General features: G+C 55.6%; 1 protein-coding gene across 3 annotated transcripts in view; it reads left to right on the top strand.

Moving 5' to 3' along the window:
* Positions 1-18,698, top strand: part of PKD1 (polycystin 1, transient receptor potential channel interacting) — an 82,409-nt gene that overhangs the window by 37,784 nt on the left and 25,927 nt on the right. For 2 of the 3 annotated variants that reach the window (XM_071444837.1, XM_071444840.1), the window contains exons 7-18: positions 3,165-3,379; positions 4,330-4,442; positions 4,522-4,648; positions 5,513-5,790; positions 6,334-7,053; positions 8,086-8,217; positions 9,623-9,798; positions 10,170-10,303; positions 10,822-14,444; positions 15,408-15,557; positions 16,982-17,125; positions 17,991-18,270. In XM_071444837.1, coding sequence (XP_071300938.1) covers positions 3,165-3,379; positions 4,330-4,442; positions 4,522-4,648; positions 5,513-5,790; positions 6,334-7,053; positions 8,086-8,217; positions 9,623-9,798; positions 10,170-10,303; positions 10,822-14,444; positions 15,408-15,557; positions 16,982-17,125; positions 17,991-18,270 — 6,092 coding nt within the window. The remainder of the gene's footprint in view (positions 1-3,164; positions 3,380-4,329; positions 4,443-4,521; positions 4,649-5,512; positions 5,791-6,333; positions 7,054-8,085; positions 8,218-9,622; positions 9,799-10,169; positions 10,304-10,821; positions 14,445-15,407; positions 15,558-16,981; positions 17,126-17,990; positions 18,271-18,698) is intronic. The other variant, XM_071444839.1, reaches the window with a different exon arrangement.

Raw genomic sequence — 18,698 nt, forward strand, 5'->3', positions numbered from 1 at the left:
TCCAGCAGCATCTGTTCCACCTCAGCACTGGCCTTTATAAACAGAGTGCTGCAAGTGTCAGCCTTTGATTGAACCCGCCCCTCTGAGCGCCCCTTCTCCAGCCATTCCGGGGGAGGGAGCACAACCAGGAGAGCTCCCAGGGCCTGACAGCCCTTGTCAGCACTCCCAGCTGCAGCTGTGGGACACGGGCTCCTCACAAACACATCCCAGAAAGCACATGGAAGGCAGCAGCTGCGTGTGACGTGGGCTTTGAGCGCTCTGGCTCCAGGGCTGGCAGCTCCTTCTTCCCAGGCTGTCCCCCTGCCCTGTTCCCTCACACGGGGCTGCATCCTCCGATTGCAAACGTGTGTTCCCTGCTCTGGGCAAGGGAGGCTGTCCCTCACACGGTGAGGAGCTGGGCATGGGATGTGGCAAGGAGCTGGGCATGGCTGCTGGGATGTGACAGGGAGGTGGCCATGGCTGCTGGGATGTGACAATGACCTGGCCATGGCTGCAGGGATGTGACAAGGAGGTGGCCATGGCTGCAGGGATGTGACAAGGACCTGGCCATGGCTGCAGGGATGTGACAAGGAGGTGGCCATGGCTGCAGGGATGTGACAATGACCTGGCCATGGCTGCAGGGATGTGGCAAGGAGCTGGCCATGGCTGCAGGGATGTGACAATGACCTGGCCATGGCTGCTGGGATGTGGCAATGACCTGGCCATGGCTGCAGGGATGTGACAAGGAGGTGGCCATGGCTGCAGGGATGTGACAATGACCTGGCCATGGCTGCAGGGATGTGACAAGGAGGTGGCCATGGCTGCTGGGATGTGACAATGACCTGGCCATGGCTGCTGGGATGTGACAGGGAGGTGACCATGGCCGCTGGGATGTGACAAGGACCAGGCCATGGCTGCAGGGATGTGACAAGGAGCTGGCCATGGCTGCAGGGATGTGACAATGACCTGGCCATGGCTGCAGGGATGTGACAAGGAGGTGGCCATGGCTGCTGGGATGTGACAATGACCTGGCCATGGCTGCTGGGATGTGACAGGGAGGTGACCATGGCCGCTGGGATGTGACAATGACCTGGCCATGGCTGCAGGGATGTGACAATGACCTGGCCATGGCTGCAGGGATGTGCAGGAATCGCGTGTGGAGCTGCTGAAGCCACCAGGCTGTTCCCCAGCTGCTGCCCCACAGCCTCTGCTCCCCAGCCCCCTCCAGCCCATGTGTTTATTTTATTAATCCCTGCAGATAAACACCAAGGAGGCAGCTCCAGGATGTGATTTCCCTGCTGATAAAAGGCTAATGGGCTGAGCTGCAGGCTTTTGGAACATGCAGCTTCTTCCATAGTTTCCATAGATGGGAAGATGGCAGAAGCAGGAGGCTGTTTCCCGTTAGGGCACTGGGCAGTCTCCTCTGCCTTGCTGCAGGTGTGGGATGCTCCCCAGAGCAGTGTGTGCTGGGCTGGTCCCTCCCTGCCTGCCAGAAGCAGAGGATGGGACCATCCAGGGGACCCCACTTTCTGGGCAGCACTGAGAGCCCCTCTGCCCTCCCAGCCTCCCCAGGCTTGTTCTGCTCCTCCTGCCCCGGCAGAGCAGCTCAGTCCTTCCCCAGAGGCAGAGGAGAGCTCACATCTTGCTTTAAAAAAAGGTTGTTCAGAGTCCTCCTGTTTCCCCTGCAGTGGAATGGGCTGGGCAGTGGGGCAGGGTGGGAGCCAGCCAGCAGCTTGTCTTTTAGTTATTCCTTTCTTTCTTTTTGATTTTTTTTTTCCTGATGACTCGCAGTTAGATCATAGCTGGAATTAGAAGAGGAAAATCTCCACTGAGGTTTCCTGATGGCAGCAGGCAGGCGGTTTCCTACCCTGCTCTCCCTCATTCCCTGCCAGTGGTTCAGGAGCAGAACACAGCCCTTATTTATTTTTTAATCTCATTTGCAGTGAAAACTACTGATTCATGGAACAAGTTATTTTTGTCATCGTTTTTCAGCATGACCTCATGAATCATTTCATCTGGCGTGAGCCTGGGGGTGGAGAGGCACCAGTTAGCACCAGTTATCTCCCCAGTCTGCCTTGCAGAGCTGTGGTACCACCCTGGGAGCATTCTGGGGCAGGCAAGGGCAGGGCTGGATTGATTTCCACCTGCAGGAGGGCGTGTGGAGGAGCTGACAGCTTGGGAGGGTGCAGGGTGTTCATATGGAGAAGTTAATAGAAGTTAATATGGAACAAATGCCTCCCTTTCTGCTGGGTGAGATTAGAAACAGCTCTCCAGGCTCTTTGTGGCCATGAGAGACCTCTCAGCACTTTCCACCAGGGTCTCTGCTGGGACTGAGCCAGTTTCCAAATGGGGCAGGGACATTTCATCTCCTGAAGGAGCCTGTCAGTGTGTGTGGGGTTCATGTGCCTGCAGTGCTCCAGCCTCTGCTTGTCCCCTCTGGCTGCTGCCTTTCCATGGTGCCTGAGGAGCTCATCAGCATCCAGGAGAGCTCCCAGACCTGGCACTGCTGAGCTTTAATCCTGCACTGGGGCCAGTCCTCCCTGCCGGGGAGAATGGGCTGGTGGTGAATCCCCCAGGTGTGCACAGCAAAAGCACAAATTTCCTGAGGGATTCAGCTTTCCCTGGCAGTTCTATGTGACCAGATCATCCATCCTGGATGGTGACTCAAGGCAGAGTCTGGGAGGGTCATTTGGTGACAGAGTGCAAGTCAACCTGAACCATGGAATCATGGAATCCTTTGGGCTGAGAGCGATCTTAAAACTCATCCAGTTCCACCCCTTTCCACTTTGCACTATCCCAGGTTGCTCCAAGCCCTGTCCAACCTGGCTTGGATGCTTCCAGGGATCCAGGGGCATCCACAGCTTCTCTGGGCACCTGTGCCAGGGCCTGCCCACCCTCACCAGGCTCTTGGGGGAAGGCTGGAGGGGAGTGGTGCTGTGCTGTGCTGTGGAGGGGCAGTTCCTGAGGTTCTGCTGGTACAGTGGATACTAAAACCCTTCAGTAATTAAAAGGCTCCAAGAACTGCAGCCCGTGGCACCCCGATGGAGCTGCTGTTATTTTGTTAATATTTTTAGAGAGAACCATAGATGGCAGCTGTCCCAGCTCTTTCTAATACTCATGATTTCCTGAAATCCCCCCTCCCCCTTCCTTCTTGTTTTTTTTTTTTTTTTCCCCTTTTTTTGCAGGAGCCTCGATGTCTGGATTGGATTCAATGATTTTGCAAGCTCTGGAGCGCAGCAGAGAGGGGAAGGATTTAATCTGGAGAGCTGTCAGAACTGGCTGCCAGGAGAGCCCCATCCCTCCAACGCCGACCACTGCGTGCGCATGGGCCCCACGGGGCAGTGCAACACCGACCTGTGCATGGCCAAGCACAGCTATGTCTGCGAGTACAAGCCACCAGGTGGGCCCTGCTGCTGCCACCAGGGCTGGCCAGGACTCCCCTCCCTGCCACTGCTGTGGAAAAAGAGGGATAGAGGGGGAAAAAGAGGGGTGTGTGGAGGGGCTCCTCCAGGGCATCGCCACAGAACGAGTGTGACTCGCAGCAATATTCCCAAACCCAGCTTCTAGAAACCCAGCTTCAGCCCAAAAGGAAGAGTTTGGCTTACTCCAGTCTTTGCCATGAGCAGGAGAGAGGGGAGCAAAGTTCTGAGGCAAAGCACTGGAAATAGCTTTTCCCTCTTATTTGAGCAGTCTCTGCTGCTGCCAGGATCTGAGGCTGTGCTGCTGCCTTGGTGGCTTGGTGTCCTCCACTGTGTATTTTGGGAGGTGTTGGAATGGCTCAGAAGTTGATTAGGTGAGGTGTGATGTGCCGTGCAGGTTTGTGGTTATTCAGCTTTCCAAATCTTCCACGCCGGTGTAGGAAGTAAGAAAGAGAAGGAGGATGGACATGAAACAGGGGAGAAGGTTTATTTAAGAAGGAAAAGCCGTGGCCAGAGAGGGCACTGGCCTGGTCAGAGGGGCAGCAGCAGCTGGCCAGTCCCCAGAGCAGTGTTTGCCACTGCTGCAAACCAGTTGGTCGTGGCCACATTGCCCAGGAAGTCCAGGGGCACAGGGAGGATGAGAGGGTGCACCTGGTGCTCAGAAATTCCAGGCAAATCATTAGTTGGTGGAAGGGAGAATTACTTGCACAGTTCCTAGAAGTCAAAATTGCTGAACGTTGCAAATGAAAATGTTATTTGTGCTGGATGAGAGAGAAATCAAGATACCTGTAAGGAGAAGGAAGATACAGGCTTATGGAGCTGCTGCTCTCCTGAGTGGTGCAAGCCCTGCTGCAGCCTCACTGGGTGGAGGGAATGGCCTCAGGCCCCGCTGGGTCTCACAGCTTTGTTCCACCATTTCCTTTGCAAGCAGGAGTTCTCCTGAACGCCGAGAACTTCTTTGAGGGGGACGCTGAGCTGGCCCCAGACGAGGCCCTGAGGAACGTGAGCGAGGCCGTGGCAGCAGAGCCGTGGCAGGCTGAGGAGGTGAGGGGGGCCTGCTCCTCCTGGGCTGCCCAGGGAGCCCTGGGGGCACGGGCAGGTGAGAGCTGTGCGTGTTCTGCAGGTGCTGCAGTTCCCAGAGCTGCCCTTCAGGCACCAGGGCTTCCTCACCGCCCTGGAGTTCGTGGCACAGGAGCTGCACCAGCCCGTCCAAGCGAGGTTCCAGCTGCACAGACGGGTGGATGGAGAAGGTGAGGCTGCTCCTCAGCGCCTGTGGGGTTGTTGGAGGTGACGCCATCAAACTGGGGCTGGCCTTGTGGCCCCTCTGCTCCTCTGAGCCTTAAAGGCTCAGAGGTTTGGTTCTGTTTCTGGAGGAGATCAAAGTGTGGGATCCACAGCCTTGGAGCAGTGGTTGTCCTAGAGAAAATAACAGGGAGAAACCTCTCTCCATGCATGAGGAGAGTGTGAGTGTAAGGGCCATGTGGAGAAGCTCATTAATCTTCTGAGCTGTACTTTTTGCCTTGTGGAGACACATGTCAAACGGGAATGTGTTCTGGTCCATCTGGCCCCACGGGTTAACAAGGAAGAACATTTTCCTGAGCCCATTTCTTCCTGATGGATGAGATAATCTAAAAAGCGTTTTATTCCTTGTACAACAGCTCAACAGTCACAGTTTTGGCAACAATTAATTCTGCAGCAGAATGTTTGTTGTAGCCGTGGTGTTGGCTGGTTACAAAAGGATCTTTTCTGACACTGACAAGCTGATACTTTGACATGGAAACATTAACTTCAGAAAAGTTGCTTAATGTGTTTTCAATGTCAAGGCCAGCTCTTGCTTTCACTTGGACTGGCTTTTGCTGTAGCACAGATCCTTTCAGATTGCAAATTGGTACGTTCTCATTGGAAAAGAGACAACTTTGGGTTTAATGATCTTGGTGGATTTTTCCAGTAAAAGAGGACATTTATGTAGCAGCAGGATGTGCTGCAGTTGCAGCTTTTTCTAAGAGTAAAGCCATCACCAAAAAGGAAAAAAGGGTGAATTTGGAGCAGAGGAGTGCATTAATAGTGTTACTCACCAGAGTGGTTATCACTGATTTCTCTTTCACTTCTTCCAGACTACCAGGAGGAAAGCAATGCTACAGAACCATTCCCCAGTGCTCAGGATGATGGGAACTGGACCCTGCTGGAGTGTCCTCCTGGTTTCCAGTGGTGTCCTTTGACAAATCTGTGCTCATCCCTCGACAGCTGCTGCAATGGGAGCGAGTGTGCCAACAGCTCCTTTGGCAGCAGCCCTGCCCCCGGCTCCCTGCAGCCCAACACCAGCCAGCCCAGCTATGAGCTCCTCAAGGAGTTCCTCTTTATGGTGCCAGCTGGCCCCTCTTCCCAGTACCAGGTCAGTGGTTACTGCTGGGACCAGTGGCGGGGTGGGGCGGTTTTCTCCTGGGGGCTTTGGGTGACTTTGGGTTGTTCCCCTGTGGCAGATGGAGCCACTCAAGTCCATTGGAATGAAGGGACGTGCCCAGTGGCGCATGGGCTGTGGGCTCCCTGCAGTGCCCTGCTGTGCCTGGCATGCTGGAAGGTGTCCCTGCCCATGACAGGGGGTGGAACAGGATGGGTTTTAAGGTTCAGGATGGGTGTTAAGGTCCCTTCCCACCCAAAGCATTCCATGTTTCCATGACAAGGCTGTGCAGATTCCCCGAGCGTGGCATTAGCACAGTGGAGATGGAGCATAGAGCTGATTGCTCTGTTGGCACATTTGATTCAGAGAGGCCAAGGAGGGTGGAGTGGTGACAGGTCTCCCCGTGCTGTGCTGGGATCTGCACCTGTTCTGTTGGTCCCACCTGGCAGGAAGTCCAGCATTGTGCCCAGGCAGGAGCTGGCTGCTGGCTGCTCTTAACGTGAGCCATTAACCCAAACCCCTCTCCTCTCTCTGCAGGTCACGTTCAGCAGAGAAAACATCTTTGTCAGGCCTGGGGACGTCTTCAGCATCCAGCACAACGCAGCCCCGGGCTCGTTCCTGCAGTGCCAGCGCAGCGCCACCTCCGTGGCCAGCAGGAACTCCTCAGGGTGGAGTCTGTCCCCCAGCCCCGTGGGTGCCCCCGGGGCTGGCAGCACGGCGTGCCCCGTGCGCGTGCGCTACGCCGAGGAGCAGCTGGTGCCAGTGCTGAGCCCCAGCAACGCGGGGCTGGAGCAGCCCGGGCACTACAGGCTCCGTGCCAGCGTGGACAACGGGCTCTTCCGTGCCAACCTGTCCTGCTCCTTCCGCGTGGCATCGCGCGTGTCCGGCCTGCGCGTGCTGCACCCGGCCCCGCAGGGCTCCAGGGTGTACCTGCCCACCAACCACACCTGGCTGCTGCTCAAGCTGTCCTCAGGGGTCAACGCCACGGCCAGCTGCCTCGGGGACAACCGCAGCGTGCCCTTCGTGGCCACCTGCCCGGCGGCCGTGGCCGCGCTGTGCGCCAGGGACAACAACGACACCTGGTTTGCTGTGCTGCAGCTGCGCGGCCTCGGCGAGGGCCTCAGCACCCACGTGCTGGTGGCAGAGAACGCGGTGAGCTCCCAGAACATCACGGTCACCGTGAAGGTGGAGGAGCCCATCCGCGGGCTGAGGGCCACCCCCGACCCCGAGAGCAGAGTGCTGCTGAACACACGCGTGGTGAGTGCTCGTTTGCCGCTGCTCTGGACCCTTCCCTCCCTCCCCTGGCGGGGTTTGTCCCTGCCCCAGGGCTGTCAGGGTGTGTTTGCCTCGGGGCAGGGGGGCACTGCTTGCTGCTAAGCTGCCAGGCCGTGCGCTGCTGCAGGCACAGCATGTGGCACCAGCACTGGTGCTGTCCAGCAGGAGGGCAGCTCAGCTGCACGTCCCCCTGGAGCCCCTGAGGCAAGGCAGTGCCTCCTGAGAGGGATCACTGCCTGTCCAGTGCCCCAGGACACCGGAGGCCTTGGGAAAGGCCAGTGCTTACCTTGTTTTGCCTTGTCCAGGTAGTCATTCCCTGAGGTGTTCAGATTTGCTCTGCTTAATCCTTACACCAGCTGGCTGAAGCTGTAGAGATGTTCCACCCCCTCCAAGTCTTGGAGTTCCTCTGGTGGTGTTTGCAGTCTTGTTTTTTCCAGTCTCCCATCCCCAGAGCTACAGCCCTGGGAAGCTGCTCAGTAACTGCCCCAAATGCTCTGTACAAGCTCTGGCTGCTTCTGGCAGATCCTGTGCCTGCACCTCTCAGTCTCACCCTTCCTGCTGCCACAGGCTGCTCAGGAGGCACTGCTGGAGTGAGGAGGGACCTGCCCTGTCCAGCCCCTTCAGGCTTTGGGTCAGGCACCATCCTTGGACGAGGGTCAGAGGCTCAGCTTACAGGTGTAGCTAAAGCCAGGCTGTTTCTGCAGAGATTTCAGAAGTTTTTTTAGTCAGCAAGAGGGACCTGATCACAAGAGCAGAGTGCTGGGCTGTGGGAGCAGGGAGCGTGGGGTCTGCTCCCAGCTCTGCTGGGGATTTATGGAGTCAGGGTCTGCATTTCTCCATCAGCAGCAGAGCCACAGATGATCTGTCACCTCTGTGCCATGCCCTGAGGGCACTGCAGCTGTGGGAGCCTCCCAGTCTGGCTCTGCTCCCTCTCCAGTTCAGCTGGAGGTCTCCTGGGAGGTGCTGGGCATGCTTTTCTCTTGCACTAGTGTGAAATGTTCTCGTGCCTTTCAGAGCTACATCCCTGTGATGGAGGCTGGGTCAGATGTGACTTTCCGATGGACAGTAGATGATAAGCCATCTTTCACTTTTTACAATGTTGTCTTCAACGTTATCTACCAAAGCCCAGCTGTGTACAAGCTCTCGGTAAGCCAAGGCCTTTCCCATGACACCATTTCACCCCTGGCTTTCCATCCCATCCCACAAACTCCTCAGGAAAAGCAGCAGGGAGAGAAGGCAGAGTTGAGCTGAGGTTTTCACTGTGCTCGTTTGCTGTTTCTCACGGAGCTGCTCTTGCAAATGCAAATAGTTTCTTCTACTCCTACGTTGCTGTGCTGTGTTCCTCCTCTGTGCTTTCTCCTCTTTTCCCCAAGCTCCCCTTTCAGTTCATGCAGTGTCTGTGTTTCCCCCTCCTCCCTCCCTCCCCAGCAGGAATTAGCAGGGAGCCCCTGCTCTGGCAGGCAGGAAATCTGGATTCAGAACCTGGCAGAGGCAGGGTGCATCATAAGACTTCATAGGCAGGCCAAAGCTTCTCCCACGAGCTCCTGTGTTCTCTGTCCTGCTCTCTTTCTCCTGGTGCAGACTGGAGTGCTGGAGTTTGCCCCGGCCCCTGAAGGATGGAGCAGAGCCTGGGCCAGGGGAGCTGTGTGCTGTGGGGCAGGAGCTGATCTCTGGCCAGCACACCTGTGTGTCATGCCCTGCTCTGGTCCAAGGTGCTGGATCTGCTCTCAGGGTGTCTCCTGGCCTGCTGAGCAGACACCAGCCCAGCCCTGAGGCCATGCTTACACTAATTTGCTGGGTGCAGCACTAATTTGCTGGGTGAAGCACTGTGCTGAGAGCCTGGGCTGCTTTCACCTGCAGAGCTGCCAAGGTGCTGTTGGCCTGGGGGGCTCTGGGTTCAGTGCAGCACATCCACAGGAGCCCAGGCACGAGCTGCTCCTCCCTGCTGGGGTAAGAGGTCTGTCCCAGTGGGTTTGAGCCAGTCAAACCAGCAACTCAGCTCTGCTGCAGGTGAGAAGGTGAAGATGCTCTGTCAGTGTTACATACCTAGGAAACCATGAGGATTCTGCTCTGCTGTCATGTCTCTTCAGTCTCTTGTGTCCCTTTCCCTCCTCTGCCCAGCCTTGCTGTCCCTCTCTGTGCCCACCACACCAGGATCCTGGAGCTGCCCTTGGGGTGCTTGGTTTTATGAGCCTCTCCCCTCCCTCCTCTGTGCTTGAAGCCTTTTTCTGCCACTCTCCTGAGGAAATTGGGTGGCTCCTGTCCCCTTGGTGGCAGCAGGTGCCTGTGCTCAGCAGCTGGAGCTTCAGGGCACATCGGAGCAGGCAAAGGGGCAGCTGGCACGTTCAGAGGCTCAGGATGAGAAGCTCCTCTCCTTGTCCTCTTGCTGTAGCACCAGCCCTTCCTCAGACTGGCTGTAGAGCTGAACATGTAGCCACTTTCTCTGCCCTGACCTGCTCACTTGCCCAGTGGTGCTTCAGTCCAGCAAACCCCACTCTTGAGGGCAGCAAGGGGACCCCAAACCCATTCTTTGTCCCACTGTCCTTCCCAGCTCACCGCCTCCAACCACGTCAGCAACTTCACAGTCAACTACAACGTGACGGTGGAGATGATGAACAGGATGAGGAACCTGAGCGTGGTGGGGGCCCTGCCAGTGGTGCCCCAGAACAGCAGTGTGGAGTTCAGCGCCCGGGTTCACGTGGACTCAGCTGTGGAGGCTCTGTTCCTGTGAGTTCTGTGCTGCTTGCCCACAATTGGGGTCCTTCTGTGCACATCTAACCTTGCCTGCCCAGTTTCTCTTCCCAGGGCCAGCTGGTCCCTCTCAGCTGCTGTTTAGTTCTGTGAAATCTCTGTGAGTGGGGGTCAGTCACACACCTGTAATTCAGGCTGAAATCCTTTCCATTTAAAGTGTTCTGACACTGCTTTAATTTGGGTTCTTCCTCCTCTCAGCACAGCTGCTGCTTTGATACTTGGCATTCTGCTTCCTGTATTTTTTTTTTGGAGAACCCAGCCCTGACCTGAAAGACAAGCCAGGATTCCTCTGAGATTTCTTGGATTCTCCTGTTGTGCAGTGTAACGTGGTTTGCCTGTTTCTCCAGGTGGGATTTTGGAGATGGTGTCCAGGAGACCTACCTGTTCAAACCTCCCTACAACAAGTCTTTCCTTGTTCCTGATCCCAATGTCCATGAGGTTGTCATTGAGCACAACGTTTCACACATCTACCAAGACCCAGGTATGCTCAACAGGGCTTTTTGGGAAAGAAGTGGCTCAGGCATTTTTGCTATGAGGGGTGTACAAGGCACCTTCCAAAACAACCAGGGCTTGGGAATCATTGCCTGGTTCCTGAGCAGACAGCCAGAGTGACTGGAAACGTCCAGCAGTTGCCATCCTCTCTAACCCGGTTTCCCAGGGAAGTTTGGCTGTGCTGTAAGCAGCAGGTCCACCACACTCAGCCCCTTTTTGGGCAGTCTCAGCAGAAGGATGAGGGGCAGGTGAGCCCCAAGCTGGCGGGAGGGGTGGGCAGCAGGAAAGGTCTGTTCTGTGGGTGAGCAGGAAGAAAATCTTTTATCTCTACCTGTTGGACTAGCTCCTTTCTTGATGCTGGTCCCCATACACACGACCTGGTGCAATTCCTGCTGGTCCTGGGCTGGAGCAGGGCAGCCCAGAGTGGGCACAGCACAGGAGCACACTGCAGCCCCTGTTGTCAGGCATGTCCTCACCCTGCCCTTGCTCTGCTCTCTCCCAATGCAGGAGAATATGCCCTGATGGTTGTTGTGTCCAACCAGTACGAGAACCTCACCCACCTGAGCCCCGTCCAGGTTCACAGCCCCCTGATTGCCGTGCAGGTGGAGGCAGAGGAGGATGTTCTGGTGGTGGGCCGGCCGGTCACCTTCCGAGCCACTGCCCTGCCGTCCCCGTACGGCGTGCTGTACACCTGGGACTTTGGGGACAGCTCCTCCCTGCTCACAGAGCCCCAGCCCACAGCGACCCACAGCTACCCCCGCCGAGGGGTGTACAACGTCACCGTGACAGCCAACAACACCGTGAGCAGCGTGGACACCGTGGAGTGCTACCAGGTGTTCGAGGAGATAACAGGGCTGCACGTTTCCGCCGACGAGGCTGCAGAGCAGGGGGCAGCTGTCACCGTCAACGCCTCTGTGCACACTGGGGACAGCATCACCTGGATCTTCGACATGGGCGACGGGACAGTGCTGAGGAGTCAGGTGCCAGTGGTGGAACACGTGTACGTAAAGGACATCAACTGCACCGTGAACGTGACAGCCATGAATCCTGTGAACTCTGTCTCCCAGGCGGTTCCTGTCCGGATATTTGTCCTGGAAATACTCAAAATAGAGCCTACTTCTTGCATCCTGGAGCACCCCGACGTGCAGCTCACCGCCTACGTGACGGGGAATCCTGAGGAGTACATCTTTGACTGGACTTTTGGAGACGGCTCCTCCAATGTCACAGTCAGCGGGGACCCTGTGGTGATGCACAACTTCACCCGGAGTGGGACGTTCCCGCTCACCCTGACCCTCTCCAGCAGCTTTAACAAGGCTAACTACTTCACCAGTGTCTGTGTGGAGCCAGAGATCCTCAATGTCACCCTCCTCCCCTCCAAACGCTTTGTGAGGCTCGGGGAAGAGGCCTCCTTCCAGGTCAGTGCCGTGCCTCCCTACCAGTACCGCTACCGCTGGGATTTCGGCAACAACGAGTCCACCAGGTCCAGTGGAACTGAAGTGACCTACACCTACAAGAACACAGGAGTCTTCCTGGTCACAGTGACCGTCTCCAACAATGTCTCTTTCAACAATGACACGGCGTTTGTGGAGGTCCAGGAGCCAGTTGGGGTAGCAAAGATTGAGTACAACGGGACGGATGTTCTGGAGCTGAACCAGATCTACCTGTTCTCTGCCAGCATGAATGGAACCAAAGTGAGTTACTGCTGGGACTTTGGGGATGGCACTGTCCAGCCCGGGCAAGTGGCCACCCACTCCTACAACAGCACAGGGCACTACAGCATTACAGTGATGGGGCAGAATGACGTGAGCTCCAACGAGACCACCATCGACGTCACGGTGAAGCGGCGGCTCTTCGGCCTGACCGTCAATGCCAGCAGGACGGTGGTGCCACTGAACGGCTCGGTGAGCTTCGTGGCCACCCTGGTGGCTGGCACTGCCATCCGCTACTCGTGGATCCTCTGTGATCGCTGCACTCCCATCCAGGGCTCCTCCACCATTTCCTACACCTTCCGCTCCGTGGGCACCTTCAACGTCATTGTGACGGCCGAGAACAAGATCAGCTCGCTGCAGGACAGCATCTTTGTCTACGTCCTGGAGCAGATTGAGGGCCTGCAGGTGGCCAGCATGGACCTGGTGGAGGACTTGTATTTCCCAACTAACAAAACACTGCATTTGCAGGCCGTGGTGAGAGAGGGCACAAACATCTCCTACAGCTGGGTGGTCCAAAGGGATGGCAATGCTGTGCAGACCTTCACTGGGAAAACCTTCCCCTTGAGCATCCTGGAAGCTGGGAACTACACTGTCTACCTGAAGGCCACCAACATGCTGGGCTGTGCCACTGCTAACAGGACACTGGAGTTCATTGAAAGCCTTGGTGTCCTAAAGCCCTATGCCTTCCCCAACCCAGCTGCTGTTAATGCCTCTGTGAACCTAAGTACCACCATAACCAGTGGCACTGGCGTCACATACGTGTGGTACCTGGAGGATGGCTCCTCTCCTGTCACCTCTGAACCCTTTATTATACACTCCTTCCAAAGCCCTGGGATGATTGAGGTCATTGTGGGAGCAGAAAACAAGCTGAATTCAACCAATGCCACTGTTTCTGTGTGTGTGGAGGAGGTCATCGAGGGGCTGAGTATAGGGACAGCAGAGCTGGACTGTAGGTACGTCTCCTCAGGCTCCACGGTGGTCTTTGAGGGCGAGCTGCAGAGGGGGACTGAAGTGACCTGGCTGTGGGAGGTGCCAAATGGCACACTGAGTGGCCAGTCCGTGGCAGTCACGTTCCCCACGGCAGGCTGGTACACGGTCCATCTGAACGCCTCCAACGACATCAGCTGGGCTCTGGCCAGCAGGAACATCTCCGTGCTGGACAGGATTCAAGGCCTGGAAGTCGTCGCCAGCAAGAAGGTGGTGGAGCCAGGAGAACAGGTCACCTTTGAGATCAGGATGCTGTCAGGTACCTCTGTGAGTTACCTGGTGAGCATTAGTGGGGACTACTCCGTGGTGCTCAACGGCTCCAGGTACAGCCACGAGTTCACCAAGAGCGGCGATTACCTGGTGACTGTGACCGTGCAGAACCAGATCAGCATCGCCCACGCCCAGGTGCTCATCTCTGTCCTGGAGCCCATCCAGGGTGTCAGGCTGCTGAACTGCTGCGAGGAGGGCATTCCCACGGGCACGGAGAAGAGCTTCAGTGCCCGCGTGGGCAGCGGCTCCCGCGTGTCCTTCTCCTGGCAGTTCTGCCTCTGGAAGGAGCGAGGCCGGTCCGTGGTTGCTGCGTCAGGAGACAGAGTTTCCTATGCTCCAGAAGCTGCAGGGCTGCTGGAGATCCACCTCACTGCCTTCAATGATTTGGGAAGTGTCAACATCACCAGAACCATCCAGGTGCAGGACCCCATAGTCCAGGTGTCCCTCAGTGCCACCAATGCCTTTGTCAACAGGACGGCGCTGTTTGAAGCCGTGGTGGTGCCCAGCAGCAGGAGCGTTGAGTTCTTGTGGAGCTTTGGGGATGGCTCTTCCACTCAAACCACCAGGGTTGCAGTGGCCAACTATTCCTACCTGAGCCCGGGGGATTACCTGGTGGAGGTGAATGCCACCAATCTCATCAGCTTCTTCATAGCCCAGCTCACTGTCACCGTCAAAGTCCTGGAGTGCGAGGAGCCCGAGGTGGAGCTGGCCCTGCCACCACAGGTGGTTATGAAGAGATCCCAGAGGAACTACCTGGAGGCACAGATTGACCTCCGAGGGTGCTTCAAGTACCAGACAGAGCACCTGTGGGAGATCTACCGAGCACCCAGCTGCATGAACTTGGATGACTCCAGCAGGATCCGGCTGCCTAACGTCGACGTGAACAGGCCCCAGCTGGTTATCCCAAAGCTCGGCCTGGAAGTTGGGAACTACTGCTTCATGTTTATTGTCTCCTTTGGAGACACCCCGCTGTCCAAAAGCATCTTTGCCAACGTGACTGTGATCCCGAGCAAGCTGGTCCCAATCATTGATGGGGGGTCGTACCGTGTATGGTCCAACACCCAGGACTTAATCCTGGATGGGGAGAAATCCTACGACCCGAACTTGGATGATGGAGAACAAACCCCCTTGTTGTATGAGTGGTCCTGCACATCCTCCTCCAAGGTAAGAGCAGCCTTGCCCAGCCAGAGTGACCATTTGGGAGCTCCAGCTCCACCACAAACATGTCTGGGGTGAAATGGTGTCGAGGGAAGCTTTTGTGAGCATCTCTAACAGAGCTGCTCTGGCAGGAGGGTTGCAAAGGTTCAGTTCTCAGCTCAGGATGATGATACAGAAATTGGTGTGAGGTGGGGTGCAGTGCAGTGCCCCTGGGCAGGGCAGAGGGGCTGGCTGTGGGAGGGAGGCATGGGCATTGCTGCTTCCCTGGCCCTTGGCCTCTGGTCCCCGGTGTCAGTGCTGCTGTTTCTGTGCACTGAGGGTGCTGCAGAGCTGCTGATGCAGCGTGGGAGCTCAGGGCTCTGGTCCCTCTCCTCCCATTAACAGCTAAATGTCTCTAATGCCATCAGGGAGCTAAGTTAGACTTTGGAGAGGTTGAGTGACCACAGCTTGTGGTCACCAGCAGGTCACTGTCCTCGTGCTGCAGGGATCTGACCCTGCACTGATGGAAGGGCAAGGGAGACCTGCCTGGCAAATCCCCATGGGAATCCACCTCAGCAGCATTTTTGATTGAATGTGGAACTCTTTTGCTTGTACAATGTCGTGTTTTCTAGCTTTGTCTCAAAGTAGCACATTTGAAGTGTGTGGGGATTGGACTTTTTTGGTTTAATGTGAGCTTTTTGTGTTGCTTGGCAATGTTTGTCAGGTGTTTAATGAAGAATTAATTGCTGTAAACTACAAATATGAAACTCAGATGAAATACAGGAGTATTCCAACTACTGTTTACTAACCTGAAGAGTAGGATAATGTATTTTATTGTCCACACACGCCCTGTTTCTCCCACCCCAGTGGTGGCACTGCACAGCAAGGTCTGTGACAGTGACTCTGTGTGGACCTGAATGTTTTGGCTGTGGACTAACCCGATGTGCACCCTTACCAAGGAGGGTTTGAAAGTTCTTTTCTCCTTGCAAGCAGAGCTCGGCTGCAGGGTGCTCTCTGAATTTCAGTGCCAAGGAAGGAATTGTCACAATTTCCAAAGCTCTATTAGAGGCAGATGTGGAGTACACGTTCGACCTCACTGTCAGGAAGGAAGGGATGAGTCCTGAGGCCACCAACCAAACCGTACGTACCACGCACAGCTGTCACCTTCTCTGCTTGGCACAGCCACCTCTGAGGCACAGAGTCATGGGGTGGTTGGGGTGGAAGTGCCTTAAAGATCCCCCAGTGCCGCCCCCGCCATGGGCAGGGACACCTTCCACTGTCCCAGGCTGCTCCAAGCCCTGTCCAGCCTGGCCTTGGACAGATCCAGGGGCAGCCACAGCTGCTCTGGGAACCCTGTGCCAGGGCCTGCCCACCCTCACAGGGAAGAATTAGTCCCTTTCCCAAGGAAATTTCTATAGGAGAAAGGAAACTCCCTATCCCACTCTTCTGCATTCCCAGCTCTTCACATGCCACGAGCTCTGCCCTCCTTTTACCCAGAGAGCTTCCTAAGAGCCAGGGCTCAGTTTTACTGTCAACAGTTCCTCTCTTCTCACCTTCCAAGCTCTTCTAGGGGAGGATTTTTTCAGGGCACGTTGTTTATGTCCCACGAATCCCAAGGCCGAGCGCACCCGCTCAGGTCCTGTCGGGAACGTCCATCGCGGTGCAGTTGGCAACTGGAGATGGACTCAGGCTGGAAGTGGAAACTCTTACAGCCCGGGTTTGAAACCAGAGCTGCGGGATGAAAAGAAAAAAATGAAATTGATAGTCTTTCAAGGACATTCCGTACTATCTGGTTTCCATGCAGGAGCACAAAACAATGCTCCCAGTGTCGCAGGAAATCTGCAGATACTGGCGGGATGAGCGGGGCTCCAGCGCAGGGCTGGGGAATATTTATCCCCTTTTAAGAGTCTGCCATGTTAAACAATGTCTTCATTACTGTCTTTGAATTCATAACGCTCATTATGCCAGGGCAGAGGGCTCAGTCCAGTGCTGGACAAGCCCATTTCCTCGGGGATTAAAGGAATTTAGACGGAGCGCAGGAGTCAGAGTTCAGCTGCTGTTGTGTCTGAGCCACCGGTGCCTCTAGAGCTCCTCGAGTGCTCTGCCAGGAAGGTGTGGTGGATGTCTGGAGATGTGCAGTCAGATTCCAGCTGAAAGCTTGGAACAACGTGCTGCTCCCTGGACAAGGTGGTTCTTCCATCCCCACCTGGCAGCACAAGCAGGGTTTGCTGGGAATTCAGCACCAGGGACCAGAGGGACATTTCAGAAGTCATTTATGTAGTTAAAAAGTGTAAATAAATAAATCCAGAATAACCTAGATCAGCCCAACTTGGCGTTGGGTGGCCCTTGCAAATCACTGATGGAACTGGGCAGTGTAAGAGCAGAGATGCAGCTTAAATCTGACCCCAAATCCTTTGGGAATCCCTTCCTGCTGTTTCTTAGCACACACTGGGCTGGTGCAGAGCAATTCCTCCCTGTAGCACCAGGTGCTGGGGTGCATCCTTACCTGTTAGGTGTCTGTGTTTTGGTGTCAAACCTTCTGATGGAGCCTCTTGCCTTCCCAGGTGTTCATCAAGAGGGGAGGAGTCCCTATTGTGTCCCTGGAGTGCGTTTCCTGCAAGGCTCAGTCTGTCTACGAGGTCAGCAAGAGCTCCTATGTGTACCTGGAGGGCACCTGCCAGAACTGTCACAACGACTCCAAGCTTGGGGTAAAGTCACAAGGCTTTGCTTCACCTCTGGGGGGCTCTGGGAGAAGGGGCAGGCAGAGGTGGAAGGGGAAAGGGAAGTGAGGTCCTGGACCTAAACTGCTGTGGAGACAAGGAGGGGAAGCAATCCCTGGCCACAGGCAGCAGCAGGTGGGCCTGGCTGAGTCCTTGTGGGGTCATTCTAAGCCAAAGCCATGAGTGACCAGCTCTTTCCACACAAAAGCCACTTTTTTTTTTTTTTCCCTATAAGAGACCTGTAAAGTGGTTTTTCTCCCTGCTGATTGGCATTTTGCCCATTATTCTGGTGGTTCAAGCAGAGGTGGTTCAGTCTCTCCTCGTGTGCCCTCCTCTAATTCCAGCTTCCCCTGCAGCCTGTGGAGTGAAGCAGTCTCAGAACTGGAAGTCCTGTTGCTCCCAGCAAGCCCAGCATGTCCTTGCTTGGCATTTTCTACTTGGTTATCTCACTGTTTCTCCTGTTATCACAATTGTAGGTTTGTGCTATTAACAGTAACCACCCAGGCCACGTTCAGCTTGAAGCACATAAAACACGGTATCCCGTGGAGACTCCACCAGTCCTTCATTTATTTCCTGTGTTTTGTACTCTGTATTATGAAATATTCTGTTGGAGGGTGATGTAATTCCAGAAACTAAAGTAGATCTCACAGTGGAAATATTCCCACCAGACATTTTGGAAAGGTTCCAGTTCTTGTTGCTGTAGCACACAAGACTAAAGCTGAATTATCAACTGCAAATTTGGCAGACGCTCCCACTAGAAATCTGTTACTTTTTATAAAAGACTCAATCTGAAAACATTTTAAGGACATAACTTCAGCTTCAAACCAAACCTCTGGTGTCTTTCCCCCTGCAGAGGTGGGCAGCTCACAGCTTCAAGAACAAGTCCCTCATCCTGGACAGAACAACCACGTCCACCGGCGACACAGGGATGAACCTGGTGCTGAGGCCAGGGGCCCTGAGGGATGGCGAGGGCTACACCTTCACCCTGCACATCACAGACCTCACCACGGGGGAGGAGGGCTTTGCCTCCATCGACCTGCTGCCCAACCAGCCCCCCGTGGGGGGGTCCTGCCGCCTGTCCCCCGAGGGGCCCCTCCGGGCCCTGGAGACCAAGGTGCACTTTGAGTGTGCAGGTGAGAGTCCCCGCCAGCCCCCTGCTCCTCCTGATCACCCCCTGATCCTGCCACAGGGGTTCCCTTCACCCCACACTGCTGCCCCGGGGTGCTGCTGGCCAGGGCTGGGCTCAGCTGTGGTTTGGACCATGAGCAGCTTTGTGTGCCTGAATTGTGGAGCTCCCAGACTCCCCAGAGTGGGCAGGCAGTTTTAAAATTCCTAACTCACTTAGGTGAGTGGTGATATGCAGGCCAGGCCAGTTCTTGTGGGAGGGACTGGGTATTTCAGTGCAGGAAAATGAAGATGGTGCCCAAAACTGAGTCACAGTATGTGGGAAGAATCAGAAGACGAAGCAGTGGGGCCATCTCTGCTGTGTGGGCTGGATGTTCCCACCAGAGCCACCTTCCCAACCAGCTGCAGAGACAGCAACAGCGAGCCCAGCTTTGGA

The sequence above is a fragment of the Agelaius tricolor genome, unplaced genomic scaffold (genome assembly GCF_023055355.1).
Source record: "Agelaius tricolor isolate 1412-34295 unplaced genomic scaffold, bAgeTri1.0.p SCAF_19, whole genome shotgun sequence".
Lineage (NCBI taxonomy): Eukaryota > Metazoa > Chordata > Aves > Passeriformes > Icteridae > Agelaius > Agelaius tricolor.